General features: G+C 41.6%; 1 protein-coding gene across 6 annotated transcripts in view; it reads left to right on the forward strand.

The window, feature by feature from the left end:
- The window catches only part of LOC139294223 (neurexin-1a), a 235,322-nt gene that overhangs the window by 76,406 nt on the left and 134,834 nt on the right, over nt 1-24,082 (forward strand). For 2 of the 6 annotated variants that reach the window (XM_070916062.1, XM_070916061.1), the window contains 6 exons: nt 1,937-2,238; nt 4,753-4,797; nt 5,860-6,021; nt 10,115-10,556; nt 16,085-16,468; nt 23,736-23,939. In XM_070916062.1, coding sequence (XP_070772163.1) covers nt 1,937-2,238; nt 4,753-4,797; nt 5,860-6,021; nt 10,115-10,556; nt 16,085-16,468; nt 23,736-23,939 — 1,539 coding nt within the window. Of the gene's footprint in view, nt 1-1,936; nt 2,239-4,752; nt 4,798-5,859; nt 6,022-10,114; nt 10,557-16,084; nt 16,469-23,735; nt 23,940-24,082 lie in introns of those variants that run through there. The other 4 variants (XM_070916064.1, XM_070916063.1, XM_070916065.1 and 1 more) reach the window with 3 other exon arrangements.

Consider the following 24,082-nt stretch of genomic DNA (forward strand, 5'->3'; position numbering starts at 1 on the left):
CTGCTGTACACAATTCATTCGCAATTCATTCTCCGTTGGTCAGGGGAATTAACTGTGAAGTGCAGGCATGGGGATGTGTGGAGAGAGAGATGAGAATGACCCCAAACTATTGGCTCTATTTGTCATGTGGTCACTGAGCTTGTGGAGCAGGGATGGGAGGGTTTAGTGAAGAGGGTAGAGGTCTCTCATTTTCATTGATAGGGGGCTCAGACATTGAAGGAATGACCAAAGAGTGGTGAGAGCCAGTCAACTTCAATTACGGCCCCTTGCAGCTTTCCCAGAGGTGCACTATAGTGCCTTTAAGGGGGAATCAATGAGGTGACAAATTGTTGTGGACAGCAACCCCTTTTGTTTGTTGTGTTGTTGTATGCCTGGATGCTACTCTAAGCGTGTGTGTGTGTGTGTGTGTGTGTGTGTGTATTTGAATGTGTGTCCACGTTTGTTTGGCAAGCATATATAAATGTGCAGCGCTCCCCATTTATGATAATTGAATGCTTTGGTCCATTTGTGTTTTGGTGGTTTATTTTCTGCTTGTGGCTTTAATGGCTTGTTATCCGTCTAAACCTGTTTTTAAACGCTTCCTAATGGGTGTTCACATGCATCACCCTCTGACGCTCAGTGCCGCTTTGTTTTCATCTCACAATAACAGTGTTAAGGTTTTTCTCAAGGTTATTTTTGCTTTGTCAAGCCCCTGTTATATCTGAGGATGTCTGACGGCTGATGAGTGCGGACTTGCTCAAATGTATTGACAGGCGTATGTAGCTGAATTATTTGAGTGTTTTTAATGGTGGGAGGAGTCCATATGACACTGTCACAGGGATGCTTTCTGCTTGAATACTTCTGGGAGATTGTTGAGCAGGAAACTGGATAAATACTGGTGTTTATTGGGGAGCTGGGCAATACACATCTAGGTTTAAGAGAGTCGTAAAAAAGAAAGAATTTATTAAGAAACCTTTATACCACAAATATCGATTTGTAGAAGTATAAAGACATTGCTATTGGTTGATGTAAGAAATATAAATGAATTCAAACTTTGGCCCACAGTCATAGGATTCACTGTGATTGCTGTTGGTACTTTTACTACTTTACTACTACTATTTATTTCTCACTGATATTCACTGTTTTGTTCAAATCAGATTTCATGATTTCATATTGTCAGCACAAAGCCAACACTAACACAAGTGAATGGGTCATATTGTTGCGCTTTCCTTGTTTGAGGTACTCTTTAAATGTGTGTGCACGTCTCTGAGTGGCTGCCTGAGGAGTGTGTATAGACTTCAAATTACCTGGTGACAATAATGCATCGCATACTTGATGTGAACGTGCAGCAGGATATATTTTTATGTTATGTGGCTGTAGGGTACTTTAATATCACATTGTTTTATGCATGCATGCCTAATTATTATGTCTGAATGTGGTGTAGGATCAGATGGGCTGACATGATGTTTACTATTCTAAAATCTCCTCATGAGGCTGATGTAAATTATCCACAACAAGTTCTGTTAGCATTTGGTACATAAGCAGGCATACAGTTTGTGAATACTGTACGTGCATGTTCACGATTGCCATGTAGGGAAGCTGTAGTCTACAGCTGCATGTTGATGTAGCAGTCAGTACTTGCAGTTCCCCTACCGTGATCACAAAGACACAATAAGAGAAACAGTACATGACATATAATAGGTAAGACCTAATGCAGTGCTATGCGCAGTGCTCTCTGGCGAAGGTAGGTGCTAGCTGGTCATTGACAGCTAGTAAGCATATCTTTAAATGTACCTTCCATCACATTTCAGCTTGCCGCCTTTCTCCAATTTCAGTGTGTTTATTACTAAGCCAACATTTTTGAGACATTCTTTCTCATTTTTCTGACAGCTTCCCAACTGGCACCCAAGAGTCCAAGATATTAATGCAACACATTTCTCTTTGTTTGTCTTCGCAGGAAAAGAAGAGTATGTCGCAACCTTCAAAGGATCTGAGTTCTTCTGCTACGACTTGTCCTTGAACCCGATTCAAAGCAGCAGTGATGAAATCACATTGTCATTCAAAACCCTACAGAGGAATGGACTGATGCTGCACACGGGCAAATCAGCTGATTACGTCAACCTGGCACTGAAAAATGGGGCTGTCTCACTCGTCATTAATTTGGGGTCTGGAGCCTTTGAAGCTCTTGTGGAGCCAGTCAATGGGAAATTTAATGACAATGATTGGCATGATGTCAAAGTAACAAGGAATCTACGTCAGGTAACAGTACAGAGGGTGATGCAGAGACTCAGTAAATGAATCAAAACAAACGCACTTAAATCATTACCATCCTACAATATATTATTTTTTTTCCAGACATTGTAATTGGATTGCTAAATTGAATCATGATGGTTTATGGTGGAGATAAAACAGAGCCACAAGTGAGCAGGGACATCTAGATGTGCATCAGGACCTCTATTAAGTTACAGGTTGAAGGGGAAAAAGAAGACATTGCTTTAAAACAGCATTCAAAGCATTCAGGCTCATTCAGATGTTTGACAACAAATGAAAAGTGTGACATTTATTTGGGTTTAATGTGTTCTACCTAGTTTAAATTAACATACAGTGAACAAGTGTGACTTATGTGCCCTTAAAAGCAACTACAATATTCACTGTTTTAAGTATTTAAGTGAAATTGAAATATGACTGAACTCAAATGTCAGTGCAGTGACAATAGTCTGTATATTTTAGTGGTTTATCTGTCACTAAAACATTTTAATGTTAGTTTGGCAGCGCTTCTTAAGATGTTGGTACTGTTATTGAGCACTAATTTCTATTAAGGATGACATCACTGTTGAGGGATTAGCATTAAGTCAATAAGAACATTTTAACACATTAGACTTTATAAGAAGTCTACTTTTCAGACAAAGTATAAACATACATGTAAAACGTAACCAAATATAGGGTTACACTTTAGAATCAACGTTCTATGAGCACAGGCTAAACCCTCCAATGGGATCTATAGGCTGTGATAGCTCTCCTACTTGGCCTTGAAGACTCACCTCTGCATTAACAACTCTTTAGAGACTATGTAAAGACACTGTGACCTGGTTAGACAGTACAAGATTTCTTACGAATTGGACTTCTATAGAAATCACACTCAACAGCTTGTGCCTCTTACATTTGTTAACATCAGAGGATGGTCCTTTCAAGACCTACCACCGATAGTGTCATTCGCCTGTGGCAATGCTTCTCATAAATGGGGGACTCACCAGGTCTCAGCAGAACTGGTTCTTGCCTGATTCTCACCAAGAGTCAGATGGGATGAAGGAAAGGTATAAAGCAGAGCCTTTGGTTGTAGCGATTGTGCAAGCGCATCCACCTGCAAGAACAGATTATCCTGGCAAGAGTGAAGCTACAGAGGCCAGTGAGTGTTTGTTGCGTTGCAAACAGATTAATTTAAATTTGTACCAGGTGCACTATGCATACACTGCTGCCGTTTCAAGACAATCTAGACAATTGGGGTGCTCCTGGATGTTGTTGACGGCATGCTAAGATCCCATGTGGTGCAGATCACTGGCCAAAGCCTGCAGGACAGGAGGGGCATTGTTCCATAGAACTGAAGAAGCCGGGTGGAGACATATTACATCAGAGCGTTGTCAAGGTTAGAGTTAGGTTAGGGTTAGGTTGAGCATCTTCAGGTGCTGAAAATAAGTGGATGCAAAAACATTTTTAATATCAAGTAGACTGTGGCCTTCAAAAAGAATTTGCATTTCAAGTTTGCCTAGAAAGCATGTAGAACCCGTTAAAACTGCTTAGCCTGTGTTAAACATAATGGCACGTATATCTTTCTTTTTACTCTACAGGATCCCACAGATTATTTTGACCTACATAAGGACAGAAAGCTTTACAAAAGCATCATTAAGACAACATTTCTAAATTTGTTACTGCTCATTTGGTGGGAAACGTTTGTCTTCACCTCAGTACCAAAGCTGCTTCTTTTGCATAATCGGCAAATTGATTATTGACAAACCTAAGGATTTGGCCAGCTTGAACATTCCCTGCATTCAAATTGTGAACGGAAACCAAGCATATTGAGTGCATGCTCTGTGGGGGAATCAAAATTGCCATCCTCCTCATTCTGTGTCAGGGTCTTCTTTGCTTTGTCTCATTGCAGTAAAGTGATCCTAAAGTTCATCAATAAGACCAAACGGAGGTACAGTATTGTATGAGCGGCGGAAGGTCTGATACACTGGATTGGTCTCAAGCCTAAAACCAAGTACCAAAGAACACAAATACTAATACCAGTAAAAGAAATAAAGCTTTTCAATAGTCTTGAACTTAGGACTTTGTTAAAGAGGGTCAACTGATGTGCTTTAGGCATTCTTTCTTATGATCCATTTGATGTCTGTCAGTCATAACCTTTTGTCAGGACTTGGGTAAGGGAGTTTTTTCTGCTACTCAACGGTCTGGTCACATACAGAACTTGGTGCAAAAACAACATGAGGAACTTAGGGAGTCACTGGTTGAACCCTGGCAACTCTTGTGGAGCATTCTTGTTATTTCCTTGGTCTTCTTTTTTCTTGTTAAACTTATTTTGCCCTTTTTCTCTATGTTACTAACATGCTTTGGAAACAAACTAACATCATTCATGGAATGTGTCATTCTACTAACCAGTATGGGTTTTGCCGTTTAACAATGTACTAACAGTATTGACCATCATATATTATTTGAGTAACAATCGTTATTCTGTTCACAGTTTTTAATTTCCTTTCTCCCCCCTTTTCCACAAAGCACTCAGGCATTGGACACGCTATGGTAAACAAACTACATTGTTCGGTAGATATCATTCTAATTGTTTCTTAGTTTGGGTTTGCCGTGTGTTTCTTTTCTTTCTTTTTTTACTGTAGACGTCATTTACAAAAAAAGGGAAATTGCGGTTGGTACTCTTCTGCTTACTTTTCGAATCCTTTTTAGTTTCTTGGTTCATTCATTGGTTTCACCCTCTTTATTTCACTTGTTTCCTGTCCAATTCTGTTTGATCCACCTTTTTAGGAGCATCATTTCGAGCCTTTTGCATCAAGCTGTGGTTAATAATGAGGACCCTCTCCTGTCTGGCTGGCCTGATGCTCTTTGGCTCAGCCAGTTGTATCCCCATTCACTTTGCATGGCATGCTCTTTGACTACGTGTTGCAAATGTCGCACTGCCCATTTGTCAACATGAATGTGACAGTTGAGCTGTGTTTGTCAGTGGTGCTTCTCTGGTGCTTTCTTATTTCTCTTTGTGGTTTCGCAGTGTCCATGAGTGTTTGCATGCATCTGACGCTGTGGCAAGTGTCAAAATACTGATTCCGTATCTCAGTCGAGAATTTTTCTTTTTGTATGCTCGTAAGCAAAAAGAAAAGACAAATGCATGCATGCTTTTTTTTCTCTTTACTACCCTCTATCATTGTCCTATACTAAAAGGTGATTGTGATTTTCATAGCATGTGCTCCCTCTCTAACCTAGTGGCACTTTCTGATTTATTTTGTAGAACTACTGGACGTACTAATATGGAATTAATAGTTAAACTAACCTAGATAACATTCTACTAACACCATTTTTGTGTCTGCTAAAGTACTTTTAAGTTGCAGTAGGGGCAATACTAACACTGTAGTATGGGCAGTTTACTAACTCTCTAACAAGAATAGCACTCCTTTGAAGGCTTGCAGTCTTCCGACTAATCAAACTGGACAAAATAATAATAAAAACAAGAAAAAAGACAATGAAAACAGACATGAAAATGGGTTTCGAAAAAGACTTATAGGGAGGTCTGTCATAGACAAGAAGGAAAGGCAATGACATTGCAGGATATAGGCTGTCTGAGTATAGCATGTCCTTTCCCTGTGCTTTGTTGTCTAGGTAACAATATCCGTGGATGGGATTCTGACCACCACAGGATATACACAAGAAGATTACACCATGCTAGGCTCTGACGACTTTTTCTATGTTGGAGGGAGTCCTAGCACAGCTGACCTGCCTGGATCTCCGGTTAGCAACAACTTCATGGGCTGCCTCAAGGAGGTAAACACCACTTCTGTGTGCACTCTGAGGCTGGTGGGTGTACAGGATATGACTGGCTTCACCTTAGGACTCCAAAACAGGCCCTCCACCCACACACTGACCCTGTCTCATCCTTTACACTTTGCTTTAGATTTTTTTGTTTTCCTCACATACTCACACAAACTTTATTTTGCCTCTACCGCCCCCTCAGTGCACTTATAATGCTATACACACATGCACACACACACACGTGCATGTCGAGCTGTCACACAATTCTGTCTTAGAGTGGAATTTAGCACAGGCTTCATGCAGCTCTGTCAGGTGGACTTCAAAGAGGAGCAGTGATCCTGAGATCAAGCAGTTGAATTTTCATGAGCAGTCAGCTAACTGACACACTTAACACCTCACTATTGTTCCACTGGGGAGTATGCAGCACCAGATTGACATTATCTTAGACCACTTATCTAATGACTGACCTTATTACCGTCATGTGTGATGTTGTCAGCAGTAGCTGTAGTCTATTGACACAAATATAACTTCAAAGTGGTAGAAATAGGGCTGTAACCCTCGCCTTGAAAAAAGAAACAGAGCACATAACAAGTCACAGAAATGTACATCACTGTTTGACATATATGCTGTCAGGTGATGCATTGAATTCGGCACATTTTTTATCCTGGATGTTCCGTGGCATAATGGGCCTTTTGGATCTGGCTCATGGCTTCCAGTATGTCATTTGTCACTCCCCCCCTTTATGTGTACTAGTATTCTAGGAGAATGTATATAATCTGCACTTTATCCCAGGAGATGAGAGAGGAAGAGGTGATATCTCCACACGAGGGTTCATAAGTTATACCCTTCACTTTATGCTGTACGGTTGTATTTTTTTGCTGGTTAATAGGGATTCTGACCTAAAGCATTTACTTCAGGAGCTACTGGGGATACACAAAGATATCTACCAGGCAAATCTCCACAGCACTGCAAAATTATCCAATCGTTTGTCTTTTAATTTCAAAAGCTGTTTCCCCATTTTTCCTCGTGTCTCTCTCCTTTTTCTTTGTTGTACCTCCTCTTGCTCCTTTGGTGTCCTACATTTTGCCTGTCACCTCAAGCGCTGGCTGTCGTCCTCCGTGAACCTCTCGGAGAGAGATGTGAAGTAGCTTTGTTTAATGAGCAGGCCGGGCGTGGACCACATGATCCACGCGGCATGTACAGCTCATTAGGCGTCTGGCTATTGAGGGAAGTGTTAACTGCACGTCTCTGAGGTGCTGCAGATGTGGTGACAAAGGGAATGGGAGTAGTGCACCCTAAGCAAGGTCAGCCTAACCACAGAGTCTGCTCTCACTATCCTAAGATCAATGTATTGAATTGCACAAAAGCTTAAAAATATGGTGCATAGCTGTGATTGTTCCCAGGAGATGTGAGACAGACATCATTTCCCCTCTTTTAATTGCTCCTAGGATCATTTAATGTGTATTATTTAGTTTTACTAGATAATGCAGAAGTCAATACCAAATTAAAAAAAGTGTAAAATCCATAATTAGTCTTTTCTTTTGTTGCTGGCGTTTTTAGACAAGCTCATCCAGCCTGTTGAATTAAACAGAAGCCCCATCTCAGGTCATCTTATGATAACATGTGAGACGTGGTTCAACAGCATATGCTGTGGGCACTGATTGATGGCATGTTTCCAAATGGCTTGTTGCAGCATTTGTGTGCAGATTCCAGTCTGTCTTGCCACGCCTACCTGTTGGTTCTGATGGCAAAACAAACGGTGGTGCAGTAATAGCTCAGTTGTCACAGCTCAAGCTTGATGACAAATTAGTGCAGCACTACTAGTGCAGCACCAGTTGTAGCTCAGACCAAAGCTCCTTTGACTCTAAAAGGTGCCCTTTGTCTTGACTTTAAAAGAACTGATTATTCCTTTACACCTTTTTACATTCTTTCTTGTATCAGGAGATCTCTGTAAAATTACCTTTTTACTGCACTTCTGTTCCTATGAAATCTTTAAAACATCCCACCTGGATCTGTGTCAGACTTGAGAACGTACTTTACTGTACTTTTTTTTATAAGAGGGAAGATAAAGACGTGGGAATAAAAGCCAGCCATTATCTGTTTGCTGTTTTCTTTGCAGTTAAATGCAGTCTGATGCAGTCGGTCACGAAGCATTTGCAAGAAACTGAGGCTGAGCTTACCTAATTCTGATGCACCGCCATGAGCTCCATCTACCTGAACACTTAGACACAGTAGATCAGACTCAGTGACAAACATAATGCTCCATGCAAATGCAATCCCATCGGAGGTGTCCCCGTTTTCAGGTGAACGCTTAGCATGACAGCAAATAAAGAACATGGGCAGTGATTTCCACAGCTGTAATTCATTTGATTTGTTCTGTTGAAGGCAATATAGATTTATCATTAGTGCTCTTTTGTTATGTAAATACACATGCATGCTAACCATAATGGGGCTATCTGTCACTTGATAGCTTTATCTACCAATTAGTAGTGCTAGAGCGGTGTGGAAGAGGTCATTGACTCTGCTCGGGCCCTCTGGGGGTAGTTTTGAAATATTTGTTGCTCCTTTATCTCTCTGCCTGGCATATAATTGACAGCTTTGTGTTTAAAGTCTTAGCTGTCTTCAAAAGTGATTGACACATTATATTAAAAACTTGTTTTTGTGGTCAGGTAATTTGGAAATATCATGACCACACTGATGTTTTTAATTAAGAAGTTTTGACATTCATCAATATGGTAATTAGTTTCTCATATGGAAATTGGATGTAACTAGACATAGGGTCTCTTGCTGTTACAGCTGCACTTACACTAGATACTCTTTCATTACGGTGATTGGATAATGACGAGGTTATGGCTGTCTCTAATTTTTTGCAAGACTGTTGCCAATTACAGGAGCACTCTTGTTGGATTTGTACACACTGTGGCACACAATGCACTCCTACACGCATTGCAGCTACTTCTTAGTCTTTAGAGATATGTTTTGAACAATATTTAGAAGATTTACTTCATGAGTAGCCTTCTACAATGTTTAGAACAGAATTTAATATGCCTCCTATGCTGCCTTTATATAACTTTGAAACATGAGATTAAAGATGAGTTTCATACACAAATCGAGTTGACAAATGAGACAAACAACAGTAAATGAAAATTATCAAGTCGGCAAATTGGTCAGTTGATACTTGCGCTGTATGATAATGATTCTCATCCATGGTTAATTGGTATTTTAATGAGATGGTTCACTTTTTGTAATGGGCTGCTACTTTCTGCACTTTATTTACTTAAACACTGATGCCAAACCCTGTCTGGTTTACAGTGTCTGAGAATATAAACCAGTGTTGATATGAGGGTTTCTGCATAAAAGATATGTCAATTTTTGCTTTTCATTAATTTTGTAAATTATGTACAGTATACTGATTGTTGCAATGTGTATGCTCATGCACTAATTTTTTATTTGCTTTAGAGAGGCATATCCATCATCTGCCCACTTTTATTCTAATCACAGGCTGCGACAGGGGCCTTAATCAGCATTTTACTCCATACCTGCAATCAAGGCAGCAGTTTAGATTTATCACTCTCCATCTCACTTTTCACACACAGTCCCAGGAGATGCTAGAATCATTTTCTCCGACCATTATCACTATTGTGTTTTAATTCAGGCTGTCTCTTCCTTCAGTTGACACCGAAGCTAAAAGTCAAAGATGGATGTCTCAATTATTTACACTTCAGCCGTGCCAGAGTACACTATGCATGTGTTGGGAAGGCTTCAAATGGGGAGGAAAGAAAGCAGGGCAGTGCGAGTGACATTTGGTGCCACGTAAACACAGTTCCTCACGCATAGGTGCAGTGTGACAAAGATGACCAAGGTTTGAGCAGTTCAGAGCCTGCTTATGACACGCTGTCCTGAGAGGGTGACATGTCTCATGGACCACTGCAGTTTTACATATCCAGCTCATTCACTTTTGAGAGCGATTACACATAAGAATTATTGGATTGCCTTTAACATTTACATTCTACAAACGGCAATAGAAGTCAATCACTACGTAGATAAGACATTGTACTGTATGAATGACTGTAGAATTGACTTTCTTTCTCTATTCCCAATTCAGGTTGTATACAAAAACAACGACGTGAGACTTGAGCTCTCCAGGCTGGCCAAGCTGGGTGATCCCAAGATGAAGGTCCACGGCACTGTGGCCTTCAAGTGCGAGAATGTGGCCACTCTGGACCCCATCACATTTGAGACGCCAGAGTCTTTTATCATCCTCAACAAGTGGAACGCTAAGAAGACAGGCTCCATCTCCTTTGACTTCCGCACCACAGAGCCAAATGGCCTTCTCCTCTTCAGCCATGGCAAGCCCAAGCAGCAGCCAAAGGATTCCACGAGTCCCCAGACTCTCAAGGTGGACTTCTTTGCCATTGAGATGCTGGATGGCCATCTGTACTTGCTGCTGGACATGGGCTCAGGAACCACAAAGACCAAGGCAGTTAATAAGAAAGTGAATGACGGCGAGTGGTACCATGTGGACTTCCAGCGAGACGGCAGATCAGGTAACTTTCAAGTCCATTCATTTATACAATCGAACAGGAAAGTGTGAGCTGTTGTTGCTTCTGTGGTAGCCCTTAGAGCCCCTAGAAAACACATGGAAATAGACAAAACACAAGCAAATGAAGAAAACGTTTTCATCAATTTGACAACACATGCACAGCATTTTGAAAAAAATGTTAATGTAAAACATGAGCAACCTGAGAAACACATTCACAAATTTGACATATGCAGCATAACCAAACATGCTTCAAATACAGACCTCCACTGAAGTTGACTTCCTGTCAATGGTAGGTAAATAAAAAGGTTCATTTTAATTTTAACAATCTGATTGTATGATTCAGATATGTTTGCAGATATCTGAAGAAACCTAATGTCTGAATTTGCAGCATGTTTTGTTATGCTAGATATGTGTTGTCAAATTGGCAAAGATGTTTTCTTCATTTGCATGTGTTCTCTTTAGTTTCAGCATGCACCCAGGGCCACTGTATACATAGATGTTTGCATGTTTGTATTTATGATGATGAACTAGTCTGAATGACTATCATAGACTTGTACATACAATACAACATTCAGCAGAAACCTACAGTACGATCTCTGCTGTGCACCATCTAGATAAATAATTTAACTGCAACACAAATACTACTTTGGGGTCACAGTTAACTTTTCTGTGAAAGAGATATATCCATTACCATACCAAGGCTGATACTACATCAGCACAGAAAAGCATATACACTGGATGCCCGCTGTTAATGAAAAAAAGGCTTTGATGGCAGTAACTTCAGATGGTGTTACCTATGTGTCATATGTCGTGATTCCAGACACACATTTGCCACAAAATAACTTTGCCCCCTTTCCCGTCGTGTCCTCTAAGCCCCGGGTTGCTCTGCTCTGGTCCCTGTTGATTTGCTTATCTAAGCAGCAATTTGTTAGTGTGTGCTTAGAGCCAAGGCCTTGCAATGTCATGCTGAAAATTAGATATACCCCTTGACCATATTTTCCACTCCATCTCAAGAGGTGGAAATTAGATTAACTGTTTCATTACCCCCCAAAGCCGTACTGGGTTCTGGTCTAAATTGAGCCATGTATCTATATAGCAATATAGTTAATTCATGTGCTAATTTTGAAATTCCACATTCAGCTGCATTAATCATTGAGAGTTTGTTTATTTGTAAAATTAAACAAAAAATTCAGCTCCAGTTCTGTGGTTGAGGTGGCTGAATACAGTCCTATGCAGTAATACACAGTACTGAGCAGCTTGGATTCAACTTAATTTAAGTGTGGAAGAAGAAACTGTGGCTGACTTCTCAAATAACATCAATCTACAACATTTAGTTATGTTAGACCAAACTATAAGAAACACTGTCTTGCTAAATTAGATTATGATCATTATCTGTGTATTAACCGCCCATCATCCACCCCCACATACTTACATACAGCACACACATGCACACACATTCAGACACACTAACACACACGAGTGCACAAAAGCTATCGAACGTCTTTTTTTTGTTTGTTGAGCTCCCTCTACACGCTGTTCTCTCTGTCTACCCTGCCTAAGTTTCCATGGAAACAGGAGGTGGTCTCTCTCAGGACTGAGACAGTTACTGCACAGTGCTTTGCTGAGCTGTGCACTTATGACATTTCAGAATAACTTTTCTTTCTTTTCTCAAGTCTAAGGCATCAACACTTATAAGGGGGCTTAAAAAAGGTCTCTGCAGTATGATGACTTCCCATGTGAGAAGAGCAACTAAATGGCTGGAATGCAGAGACACAGTGACAGTCACAGACAGCGTTTAAAGTTACAAAGCAATTACAATTTTCAAATTTGCCGGTGCTATTTTAACTTTGCACACCCTTTTACATCCAAGTCAATTAAATTCTGCAAGTAAGTAGTCCTCCTAAATCTAAAATCTTGCATCTTGAGATTTTCCTGCACAAAGCACTACTGTTTGCAGTGCGTAATGATGTGTGCACTGCACCTCAAAGGGAAGCATTAGGATTTTTCCTTTGTACTGAAAAGGCCTCATGCGATTTCCATTCCCACAGGATACATGTAATTTTAATGGTGCATTAAATAGCAGATTTGTGCAAATTGAGTGAGATAAAAACCTTCACAATATTTTTTTTCCCCATAAATTATTGCTTCAAATTGATATTTGGGTAACAGCTGAGCTGATTTAGAGCTTTATGAAATAAAGACATAGACTATGGAAATAGACTTCAAAAAACGTAAACACATGTTTTTTTATTGGGGAGTGAATCGATCGCCCAACAGCTGGGAGTAATGTATGCTATACAGATTGTAAAACCCCTTGTGGCAAATTTGTGATTTGAAAACTGATTATTCAGTTTTAATAGTCCACACATGAAGCTCAGTAAAAAAAGCCCCTCCTACGTATATCACTCAAAACAAAAGTGCAACACAACAGCCAGACGTAATTATGTGCAGCCGGGTTCTCCATGTGCAACACTTCCTGCAGCCGTGACAATGGGGGATAATGATCCCTGCCCTATTTAGTGTTGCCGGCTCTTCCTGCAGGAAGCAACCCTGTAAATGGACTCCCGCTCTCAGACAGCATCTTCTAACCTCAATGCATTGGAGACGCTAAGAGACACTCTGCTTTTAAGTGAGGGTATCTGCGCCAGGAGTGCCATAGGTCACTCATCAGAGACATTACACGGACATTGCACTGTTTTAGCCCCACTTCCTGCCAGGGCACACACACCACTACTTCACACACAAACAGTACACATACACACACACATATAGACAACACATCCCCCATCCCCACAGCCCACTCACAAGCTTCACTCTCTACAGAGAATCCAATCACATAGAGAGATTTGGCCGTATCGCCCTAACTGGATTGTAGTAATCCCCTGTCTAACATGTTTTGGGGATGTGTGAGTGGGGTTAGGGGGCATCATGCCAAGTTGAGCCTGGCTGCTGATGCAGAAAGTGTGAGAGAGATCTGAGCTGTCATTTGGACCCCTGCCTTCAGTTTTGATGATGGAGTACCACTTACGGGTCAGGCCGTAGAAAAAGGGACGGAGGGACAGAAATGTGGTCAACGTGTTTTAAAATTTGCTTTGCATCTTCATCATCATTATTCATCCTTTTCTATTGCCTGTATCATCTTTTTGATCAACCCCTGCTAAACTGTACATCCTGCACTTGCTTCACAAGATACGTCTTGCTGCTCTGTTTTCTCATCTGCTTTCTTATCTGTCATCATATACCCCTCCCTCATCTTCTTTCCAGACATCTTTATCTCCGTGTTCCCATCTTGTTCTGTATCCATCTCCTCCTCTTTTATGCTCGCTAGCGTTTGCAGAGACACATCCCCTTCCCCTTTTGGCTATGAATGCTGTTCCAAACATAGGCAGTCCTGCAATGTGTTATGCGTTGTGTTTCCCATGCTGCTAGCCTGGTGATGGCACATGTCCCCATGGGATTGTATAGTGCCTTCTGACTTAACATAGCTTGACTGTGTTTACACACTTCCTTACAGGACTGTGACAAGTGAGCAGAGCACTCTGAGTAGATGCCTGAAAGACGCTGACATCCTTCTCTCGTCTCCCACTTGCATCAATTTCGACAGACATGCTTACTGTAGACTTACAGCATCCTTGTTTGCTGTTTACGACTGTAATAATATTTAAGTAGAGATACCATCAGACTTAAAGGAGCCATTAGATGAAGACTCCTTAAGTATTTACTTTGTGAATGTATAATTCACATGTTACAAACCACAGATATTTAATACTACAGCTACTACCTGTCTTTTGGCGAGATCTGACATAAGTGGAATGTAGATACCTCCTACTGACCACACTGATGCTCATTCTTCAGCCAGGCACCTGCTCTACTCCGAGAAAAGTTTCCCCGCTAATGAGTTTGATGTAGTGAGCTCGTTAGCTATAACCTGAAGGGAGCTGTTCTGGCTGCGTGACGGGTGGCCCTTGCCAAGTGTGCAAAGCTTGGAAGTCACAACAGCTGTGGCTGGAGAGAGCAGGGGCAGTGGGTGGCGGCAGGAAAGTGCTGGAACAGATGCCTGGGGCCAAGACCCTGAGAAAAGAGCTGGAACGTGTTAGTGGGACCAGGTTAATCATTGTGCACCAGGTCCTTAGCTGTCTCCCTCAAGCATTTTTTAAAGAAGGCTGGCTCACCTTGGCTGTAAAGAACATACATAACAAGATTATAATTAGCTTATAGTGTTTTATAGAGTGTTTTTCCTTTTGTGGCAGCCTTTCTTCAGATTTAACAGATCAAAAAGGAAAGAAAAACACAACGAAATTGTGCTTTCATTGAAAAAAGACATACAGATATTTCTTACACGTATAATTAATTGTGATATATATATTCATGCATGCTAATGTTAGCTGTAATGAAATGTGAAAGGCCCCATTTAATGTCTAATGCGTCTCTAAAATGTTCCAGGCAGCCCTTCTGAAAATTCATGTGTGGCTTAGGGCTTGTTTCCCAACATAAACACTTTGACTAGAAAAGTAACTTAAAAGCTGCGCTCTTTTCCCACATACAAGCAGTTAGGACTTTGCCATTTAGCCCGAGGCAATCAGCTAATAGCTCCTTCATATCTGCCATGGCATGCGTCTGCCACTCAAAATGCAAATTATGACTTTACGGCAATTTTAGTTTTGAGCATTACCCTACTACTATTTCTCTGCCACTCTCCCCAGGCAGTGGCCTGTGTGGATCCTCGGCAGCACGGTATATAGATTACTGGACGAGGATGCGGCCAGTGGAGGCAGCCACCATTAATTAAAGATCCACAATGGCTCCTGCAGTGAGAGTAACAGATCCATATACAAATTAATCACCCGGTCTGAGTCCCACAGTAAGGCCTTCCTTTCCACAGCTTTACAGTCCAGTCATGTCCGCTGTTGTTTACCGTGCTCCACATCGAGAATTAAACCTGAATGAGAGCAATAAATCATGGTGGGGGAAACACACAAGCTCTCATTGCAGGTTTATGTGTTGGAGAGGCAAACAGAAGAAGAGACAGGGTGAAAAAATCAGCCTGCAGTCCGTTAATCAAGTTCAAAAAGATGGCTATGATGTGGGTTTTTTTGTTTGTTTGGTTGGCTGAAATGATAGCGCGTGCAACGATTTTTCTTCTCCTTTCTTTTTATGACCACTGCTTTATAGATAAAGGAGATTTATTATGGGAAATCCAAGAAAATGGAGAGGATACTCTTAGGGATCCCAGATTAGGCTACTAATAGACTAGCTGTCCTGTGATTAATGTGTCTTATCAACGCTCATCAGTCATTCTAAATGAAGAAAATCCTGACCCTGTCCAGATGGATAACACTAATTAAGCTAATTTCTTCATCAAACCATCTTTAAATGAGTATTCTCTGCGTGTTTGTGTTGCTGTAGGGCAGATAGTGTCTTTTGGCATTTACAGTCACCAATAGGTGTTAGAATCTGTCCATCTGGTGAATAACCTCATAGTTGTTTAAAAAAGGAAAATAAACTTATCCCATTGTATCTTTTTTTTTTTAGGCACCATCTCTATCAACACTCTCCGTACTGCCTACACAGCTCCTGGAGAAAGTGAGATCCTGGACTTGGATGACAATCTCTACCTCGGGGGTCTGCCAGAGAACAAAATGGGGCTGGTGTTCCCCACTGAGGTGTGGACAGCACTACTCAACTACGGCTATGTGGGCTGCATCCGGGATCTGTTCATTGACGGACAGAGTAAGGATGTCAGGCGCCTGGCCGAGATCCAGAAGGCTGCCGGGGTCAAGCCCTCCTGCTCTAAAGAGTCTCTCAAACAGTGCTTGAGCAACCCCTGCCAAAACAATGGGATCTGTAGAGAGGGCTGGAACCGCTACGTGTGTGACTGCTCTGGGACTGGATACCTGGGACGCTCCTGTGAAAGAGGTAGGAGTTTGTTTTTGTCTCATTTTGTCTGCCCAGCTGTTTGGAGGCACATCATTTCTGTCTGTCTGGTAGACATAATCTGGATTTGTCAGTGTGAAATGTTGACGATGCTACGCACTGACACACTTCTACCTCACTATGCATTGTCTTGAGGTGGGCATGGGAATCATAAAAATGTGAATATAATTGACATCAAAGACAACCAGAAAAAGAATTATTTTAATTATATACACTATAGATTTCTTTGTCTGAAAGGAACCCTTTTTTCAAGTTCGGGTTGAAAAGCATCACCAGACAAAAGCCTCCAGGTGGTCGTTTTATCTAGGCTGATGGTTGAACATCAGCAGCTTTCAAACAGCAAACTGAAAGCAATTTAAGACAGGAAAGAAAGCGTGCATGTGGAGATAGACAGCCACGGAGAGACAGACAGGTAGAGTCAGGGTACGAAGCGAGTTGACTGGCTGATGTTGACTACGTTGAGTGACAAGTGACTGATGCGCCATTGAGACGCTGCTGGTCACGTCCACCATGCACACTAGCCTGTAAATTGGCTGTCTTCTGCTAACCATTTGGCTCATCAAACCACTCGCTCATGACCAGACCTGGTGCAGAATACTTATCGCACTCTCTCCTCCAGAGAAGAGAAACAGGAGAAGTGAGTGTCATGCAGTGAAGTCTTATAGCTCCATGTCTTAGGTGGAGGCAAGTTTTTATAGGTGTCCATATTAAAATAAAAACATGAACACCCATCTTCTCGAATTCCTCAGGAGTGTTTTATGTTGGTGGAGTTATAGCTTATGGCATTAAAACCAGTATTTGTCTAAAGTAAGTTGCTTGAAATGCCCTCCCGAGGCCGTCTTGCTGAACCGGCCTTAGCACTCCACTGCAGATCCTTTTTACTGTATTTGTATTTTGTTGTTACCGTATCTGTAATGCAGCTGAAAATAAGAACCAGTCATAAGGAAATCACTAATGCGAAGCCCAGCATGGTCCCGGTTTTCTGCCTGTTCAGCATTAGCTTGTTGGCCTTTCTGGCTAGGGGATTGCCCTTTGACCTCTTTGATTGAAATCTAGCCGGATTAAAACAACAACCAGCTGTGTGAGGAGGCAAATCCTTCACTTGCTAATATGGTCTGCTCTGAGGCAATTATTTCCTGACTAAAATTGGAGTTTTAGGCTTATTTACATAACCAGACTGAGTGGATAAATATGTTGGATGTATAGTTTATTCACCAAAGAGATTTGCAATATTAACTTATTTTAATAGCCCAGGATTTGGGTGTAATTAAAATCATTTGAGAGTCAAACAATATTATGCAATTTTTTTTTTTACTTAATCATGGATGATGGATGGATGGTTTATTTTGTATTAACAAAACAAAATGTGTAATAACCTATTGCATCAGCCGTAGAGGATATTCACAGTATGTAAAGCTACTTTATACAGTGAATTTTTAATGAATATCATATCAACACAAGTATTACCCTTGACCAATAAAATGTTTACAGTATGTCTTTATAAATTCCTGAAGCCAGGATTGCACTCAAGTGGTAAAGCTTTGATGTTGCAGCAGTATGTATGTAGTTTTCATCAAGTCTCAACGGAGTGTCAGCAGCAAATGAGCAAAAACAGTTAACATATGCATAATCAAGGCAAATGTCAAAAAGAGCCCAAGCATGTCACACTATTATCGCAGCGTGATGCATCTGCCCAGGAACGACAGCAGGAACAGGTTCTCTCATCGAAAAAATAAAAAAATGAACTCCAGTTGGAATGTAACACGTCCCACGCAGTCACATGTCATCTCTACATGTGCTCGTGCTTCTCCTCTGTACTCAAGTCATTCACCTTATAAAATGGTGTTACCTAAATATCCTGTAATTGGGATGTAGAATATGTCTGGCTGAGATGCTAATGATGCGGCTGAGGAATCCGCTGAGTCAAATGGAAGCAAAATAACACAAAACCACGATACCAGAGAGATGTTGTACTTCCTGTTTGCTGTTATGAATGCAGTGTATTCAGTCATGAATGTCTTGTGTCATGTGACAAGTCTTGTGAATGCAGTCATGTAGTTAATGCTTGACTCTGCACTTACCTGTTAATGACAGGAAATTAATATTTGATTTTAGAGCAAAAACGAAAAGACTATACGAAAGAGAGAAAGTGAACCTCCTCCATCTCTGATAAATGTGTCAGTTAGGCTTTGCTCTGCACTGCTCTGATTCTCCACATGTGCACTCTCCATTCTAGCTAATGAGTTGACAGGAATTAGGGCATAGTACATGAGGGAGGTGGAGTGGGCATGGGATACAGATCGCTTCACTTCAGTAAGATAATTACTTTTCTGGAGAGTGTTCCTGGACTTAAAAAGATATAATCCACTCTGACCTCATCCGAAAACAAAAGCAGAAAACAAACAACAAAGGTCTCTGCCACCATGACCCCACTCTACTCCCTCCTGACACTCGAGCGTCTTCTGGCGTCTCAGCTCCACTGTCCACCCGTCTTGCTGTCCAGCTGCCTCTGCTCCATGTACGAGACTGGCATCGGCCGAGAGTGGGAGTGGGAGCAGTGGTACGGAGGACAGGCCCTGGCGTGCTGCCAGCTGTTTTGATGGCTCCAGATTGCCTCTGCGCTGGTAGGATGAAGCAAGCACCAGCAGGCCGAGGAGCTGTCAAAAGAATTACCCCAGCTCTCAGTTATCCATGCATGGTGTACCACCCGGTGGCAAAATACAGCTACTGCATATGGCGGAGGAGGAGGACAACAACGAGTGGAAGGAACAGGAGGTGGAGCTTCGGAAGAGAACCATGGAGCTATTCGCCCTATTTTGAGAGATTTTAATTAAGCAGACAAAGCAATTTTCCCCCTTGCATCCCAAATGTCTTCCCCTTCATTGTTCCTCCAGTTGCTAATTAGCCCAAATATTAGTCTTGCAGTGTGAGGCTAAGGCAGCCTCCCAGATGGTGTAGTAGGTGCGTTGCAGCACATGCACGTATTCCCTAATGAGGTGTGACATGCTGGATTCCAACACTGACAGCACCTGCATTATTTCACATGGACAGTGGCTGCAGATGGAGGATTACTTACATATACCTGCGCAGAATAAGGACAAATGCTGAAGATCAATATGCAGATCGATACAAATACAAGTATGATCACTGTACACCTCATGTGCTAGACACACATACAACTATCTGACGTATGCACATGTTGGCAGAGGCTTTGCACGGTGCCTTTTCCTGCTTTTACCTGCTCACTGGCAGGGATTTTATGAGCTTAAAATTGTCTTTATGTTGTTGTTAAACAACAACAACAGTCCTACACTGTCATTCTTTTAGAATACATCATTACCTAGGAGCATAAATCCATAATGCAGCAATATATTACCGTCACTATCTTCAATACGGTTTGGATATCATGCTCCAAAACATAGTCCACAGCGGCAATATCTACGACATTTAAATAGAATACATAATCCCGTTATGTATTAAATTAGTTTAACTATAGAAAAACTGGTTCTTTTAGCACATTTATTGCTTTTCAGAGCATAAAGCCATTTGCCATTGGCCCGAAGCTAAAGCCAAGAGGTGCAGAATGTTATTGCGTAATTGTGAAATGCCCTCAGAGGGGAATATGGCTGAGTTTTAGCATTAAAACACGTTTTTAGCCATGCCCTTTGACAGCACACTGTGTGTTAGTCACCATTCACCACACTTGAACATAGTCACAAATTAGAGAGAACTGGTCGTCTCGCGCCCTCAAGCGATGTACACAGATGTGTAGAAAATTGTTTGAAAAACATGGAAAATGTGACTGTAAGAGTACTGGTGGTTGATTTTCTGGGGATAAAAGCATGTATTATGGAGTAGAGGTTTGGCAAGGAGTGAAATAGACAATCAAATTTGTTTTGGTGCACAAACCTGAAGGAAACATTCAATGAGCCTCACAGTCTTTGTCAAAGAACTGTGTTTAAGCTGTACATTCCGGCTTTTGATGTCTGGTTTCTACAGCTTTGTATAATAGGTCTTGTTGAGAGACTTTGATACCACAGCAAAGACCAAAGACTGAAGATTAACTTGTAAATCATTAAACTAAGTGGTAATTCTCCTTTAATAGTCTCAAGGGCCTGAAAAACCTAATTCACACATACTAAATCTTTACCATCTTGGCTGTCATGTGTGTTTCCTAACAGCTCTTGCTGAAGTTGCAGGTTCCACCACTCTGAACGGACACACTGATCCATTTTCCATCTTTGCTCTCATTTCGTAGCCTCATTATGAAGTCAGCGTATGGTCACAGAGCAGCAGATGCGAGGTTGGCCCACGATGATGCTGTTTCTTTTCTGTATAGAGAGAGAATAGTTTCCCTGTCGCTGGAAATCCACTCAGCTGGCAGGTTGTTTTCACACATTTAATAGCCAGTGAGTCTATTTCTTGGATTGTGTATACTAAGATACTCAAAGAGGGCTGCGGTGAAGAAGACATGAGCAGCTTTGAATTATTTATGATATCTCTGAGCCATAAAAACATTTTCCAAAAGCCTTTGGCAGGTGTTTTTTCCGGCAATTGGATTGGACCTGGTGCCCTGATACTGTGGGACATCACAATCCTGTGACATGCAGCTGACAGCTCCCCCTTCCTGCAGAGCCTGTTCTCCTTGGGGGAGAATGGAGGAAGAACTGTGTGCCTGTCTGCCAGTGCTCCCCCTTGTTAGTAGCACAGCCTTATTTGTTACTTCTCTGAAAGTGGGTCCCCCCCATCACTCCTTGTTTTCTTGTGAAAATCAGAAAACAATGTTGTATTGCGCTTTACAAGACAGAAAATGAATGCTTGGTTTAGTTTTGTATGCTCCATCTCCCCCCTGACAGCCTCCTGTTGGGTTGGCACAGACAGAAGCTCCAGCTTCAGTCCTCTCAATTTATTTTGATATTAAACACGGGAGTGCCATTAAAAATGACTTGGCTTCCAGGATTGGATTTTTGACAGGTGCTCACTTTGCATTAGGTAATGATTCCCTCACATGTCATTCTCAATATTTTCACATCTATCTGGACTTTTCTTATTTATGGCATTTTAGACAACCTCTCATATGAATCTCAGCAGAGGTGACATCTTGGATGAAATGCAATATTTACTCCAGTTGGTATTAATTTGATCCATCTATTGAGTCTGAAAATCAAGATTAGTCACATGAATGAAAATGTTCTGTAGTTGCATACGGTACATCACATCATTACTTTTCCTCTCACCTTGATTATTAGTACGAGTTGTGTTTTTATATTAATGGCAGTCATTTGACCAGACGTGCTGTTTGTTATATACAGTTGGTGATTAACAAACCAGTGTTGACACAATGCTATACCCTTTTAAAGATGAGATGAACATTTTTTTTATCATTATCAGTGCACGTGTTCGCTTTGTCTTTTTTTGTTTGATTTCCTTTTTACCTTGAGCATCTTTTCACAAGTACATAATGGATCCCATTTCAGACTGAGGCATTTTGAAAGGGGTAGGGTTTATGCCCGAGCTGGAATTCTATACAGTGCAGCACTCAGATCTGTCACTCATTGTTTGGCAGTAATGATTTTCATGTCCCATCTTACCAGCGTAAACAAACACCTGAACAACAGACACATATACACGTATACAGCATTAAGCATAGTTACATATAGAGAATAAGACAAATACTTGGTGATACTAGAAAGTACTCTCTCGCTAATATTACATTTTTCAAGTATTAGGAGCTTGAACAGTTGCTCCATTTTTCCTGGCATCTGCTAACAGTTTCTAAACGCAGCTCTTTGCTTTAGCTGCCTGGCAGGAAGCAGACAGTTTAGCAGTGAGAACTCGTTTGTCACACGCCCCTGTCATCTGCAGCATACCCCAGGAGGGCGTGGAGAAATTGGATTTGGGTGAGGAATGTGACGGAGTCATCCCAGGGGATGGATGTGACATTGGCTCTGTGTGACGAGGAAGTGGTGATGAGGTGGTGTGTGTACATTGGTAGCCTCTCGCCCCCACCACTCTCCATCTCCCGTCCCTCCAACTCGGCTTCTATCTGTCTCAGCACTGCAGTTGCAGTAATGGCTTTGTTATTGGGTTATGGTTTAGTTACACGACCGGAAATGATGTTACAACCTCCTGCTAGCGTTAAACAATCTCCCTTGCATTTCTCCAGACGGCTGCCTAATGCTTTGAGTAAATGCAGTCACCCTCAGCAGAAGCTCAATATTCAAGGTCCACAGACTATTACGATTCCTTCGCCGTTTGTGTGTTTTTTCCTCAGTCAATATCAATTTGTCCTTTTGTAGTTTGTCACTATTACATTACAGATAGAAAATTGTGGATGCAAGGCTGCCACTTGTTCTCGAGTAAAACATGACATGTTTGTTTGTATTGATGGAGTTACCTTTATTTACTTCCAGTAAGATTTTTATCTGTTTGTCATGTTGTGTTTTGGTTTTGTTTTTTTACACTGCTGTCCTAGCATGTACCTGCCTCCATACTCTGTGTTTTCACTGATGGAGGCCACATCCTAAATTGGCACAGAGAAGATAGGACTTTGGAGGGAGTTTGGGAAGCTGTCAGCTGTAGTACACAGTGTAATGGGATGCTAGACTCGTGACGTCTTTTCACACTGCCTTTTGGATGACATATCTGTGTCCATGCCATTTAGGAGTCACTTACTCAGTGAGTTTTGAATTGACCCATTGATTTTGTATTGTATTTGTAATCCTAGCACCCTAATTGTTGGATTCAGCAGCATTGAGAATGACTTCAGGTGCTGCTCACAGTGAGACGAGGTAGTCTTCCCTAACAAACCTGCAAAGCACATGTCTGAGAAACACATCCAGAGACACTCCTGGAAGACTGCAGTCGAGCCCGTGTTTGTCATCTTCATGTTTTAATCATTCCTCTATGAATGGACTGGATGCTGGATGACAAGTCAGTGCTGGCTGCTTGGCTTGCTCACTGCAAAGCTAGTGTTGCAGCAGTAGCATCTGAGTGCATTTGTCTAACAGACACATAATTGGCTTTCTCACTTTGTGTTTGGTGACCTCCAAATGCTTATTCACTATTTAATATCTCCCCCCTAGTGTATTTCTTTCTTCAAGATTGAAAGCCACAACGCTAAGTTATATCCGTAAATAGGGCATCATTTAAAGCTGAACTGACAGCCCCCATCATTGGTTTACCGTAAAACTGCTTCACTCCAATTTAGCGATCACTCATCTTGTTTTCCTTCTTATTCTCTCTGCAGAGGCGACCGTCCTCAGCTACGACGGCAGTAAGTTCATGAAGGTCCAGCTGCCAGTGGTGATGCACACAGAAGCCGAGGATGTGTCCCTGCGCTTCCGCTCCCAGCGAGCCTACGGCATCCTAATAGCCACCACATCTCGGGACTCTGCCGACACCCTGCGTCTAGAGCTGGAGAGCGGCCGTATCCGCCTCACTGTCAATTTAGGTAAAGCCTCGGACACACACCAACTGCAGCGGCAAAGTCACGTGTCGCATATACACTCTCACACCCACACACATACACACAGACGCCATGTACATATTTTGAATAGAAGGGAGAAGGTGTAAAGGCTTTCAATGGCAAGAGTC

The sequence above is a fragment of the Enoplosus armatus genome, chromosome 12 (assembly GCF_043641665.1).
Source record: "Enoplosus armatus isolate fEnoArm2 chromosome 12, fEnoArm2.hap1, whole genome shotgun sequence".
NCBI lineage: Eukaryota > Metazoa > Chordata > Actinopteri > Centrarchiformes > Enoplosidae > Enoplosus > Enoplosus armatus.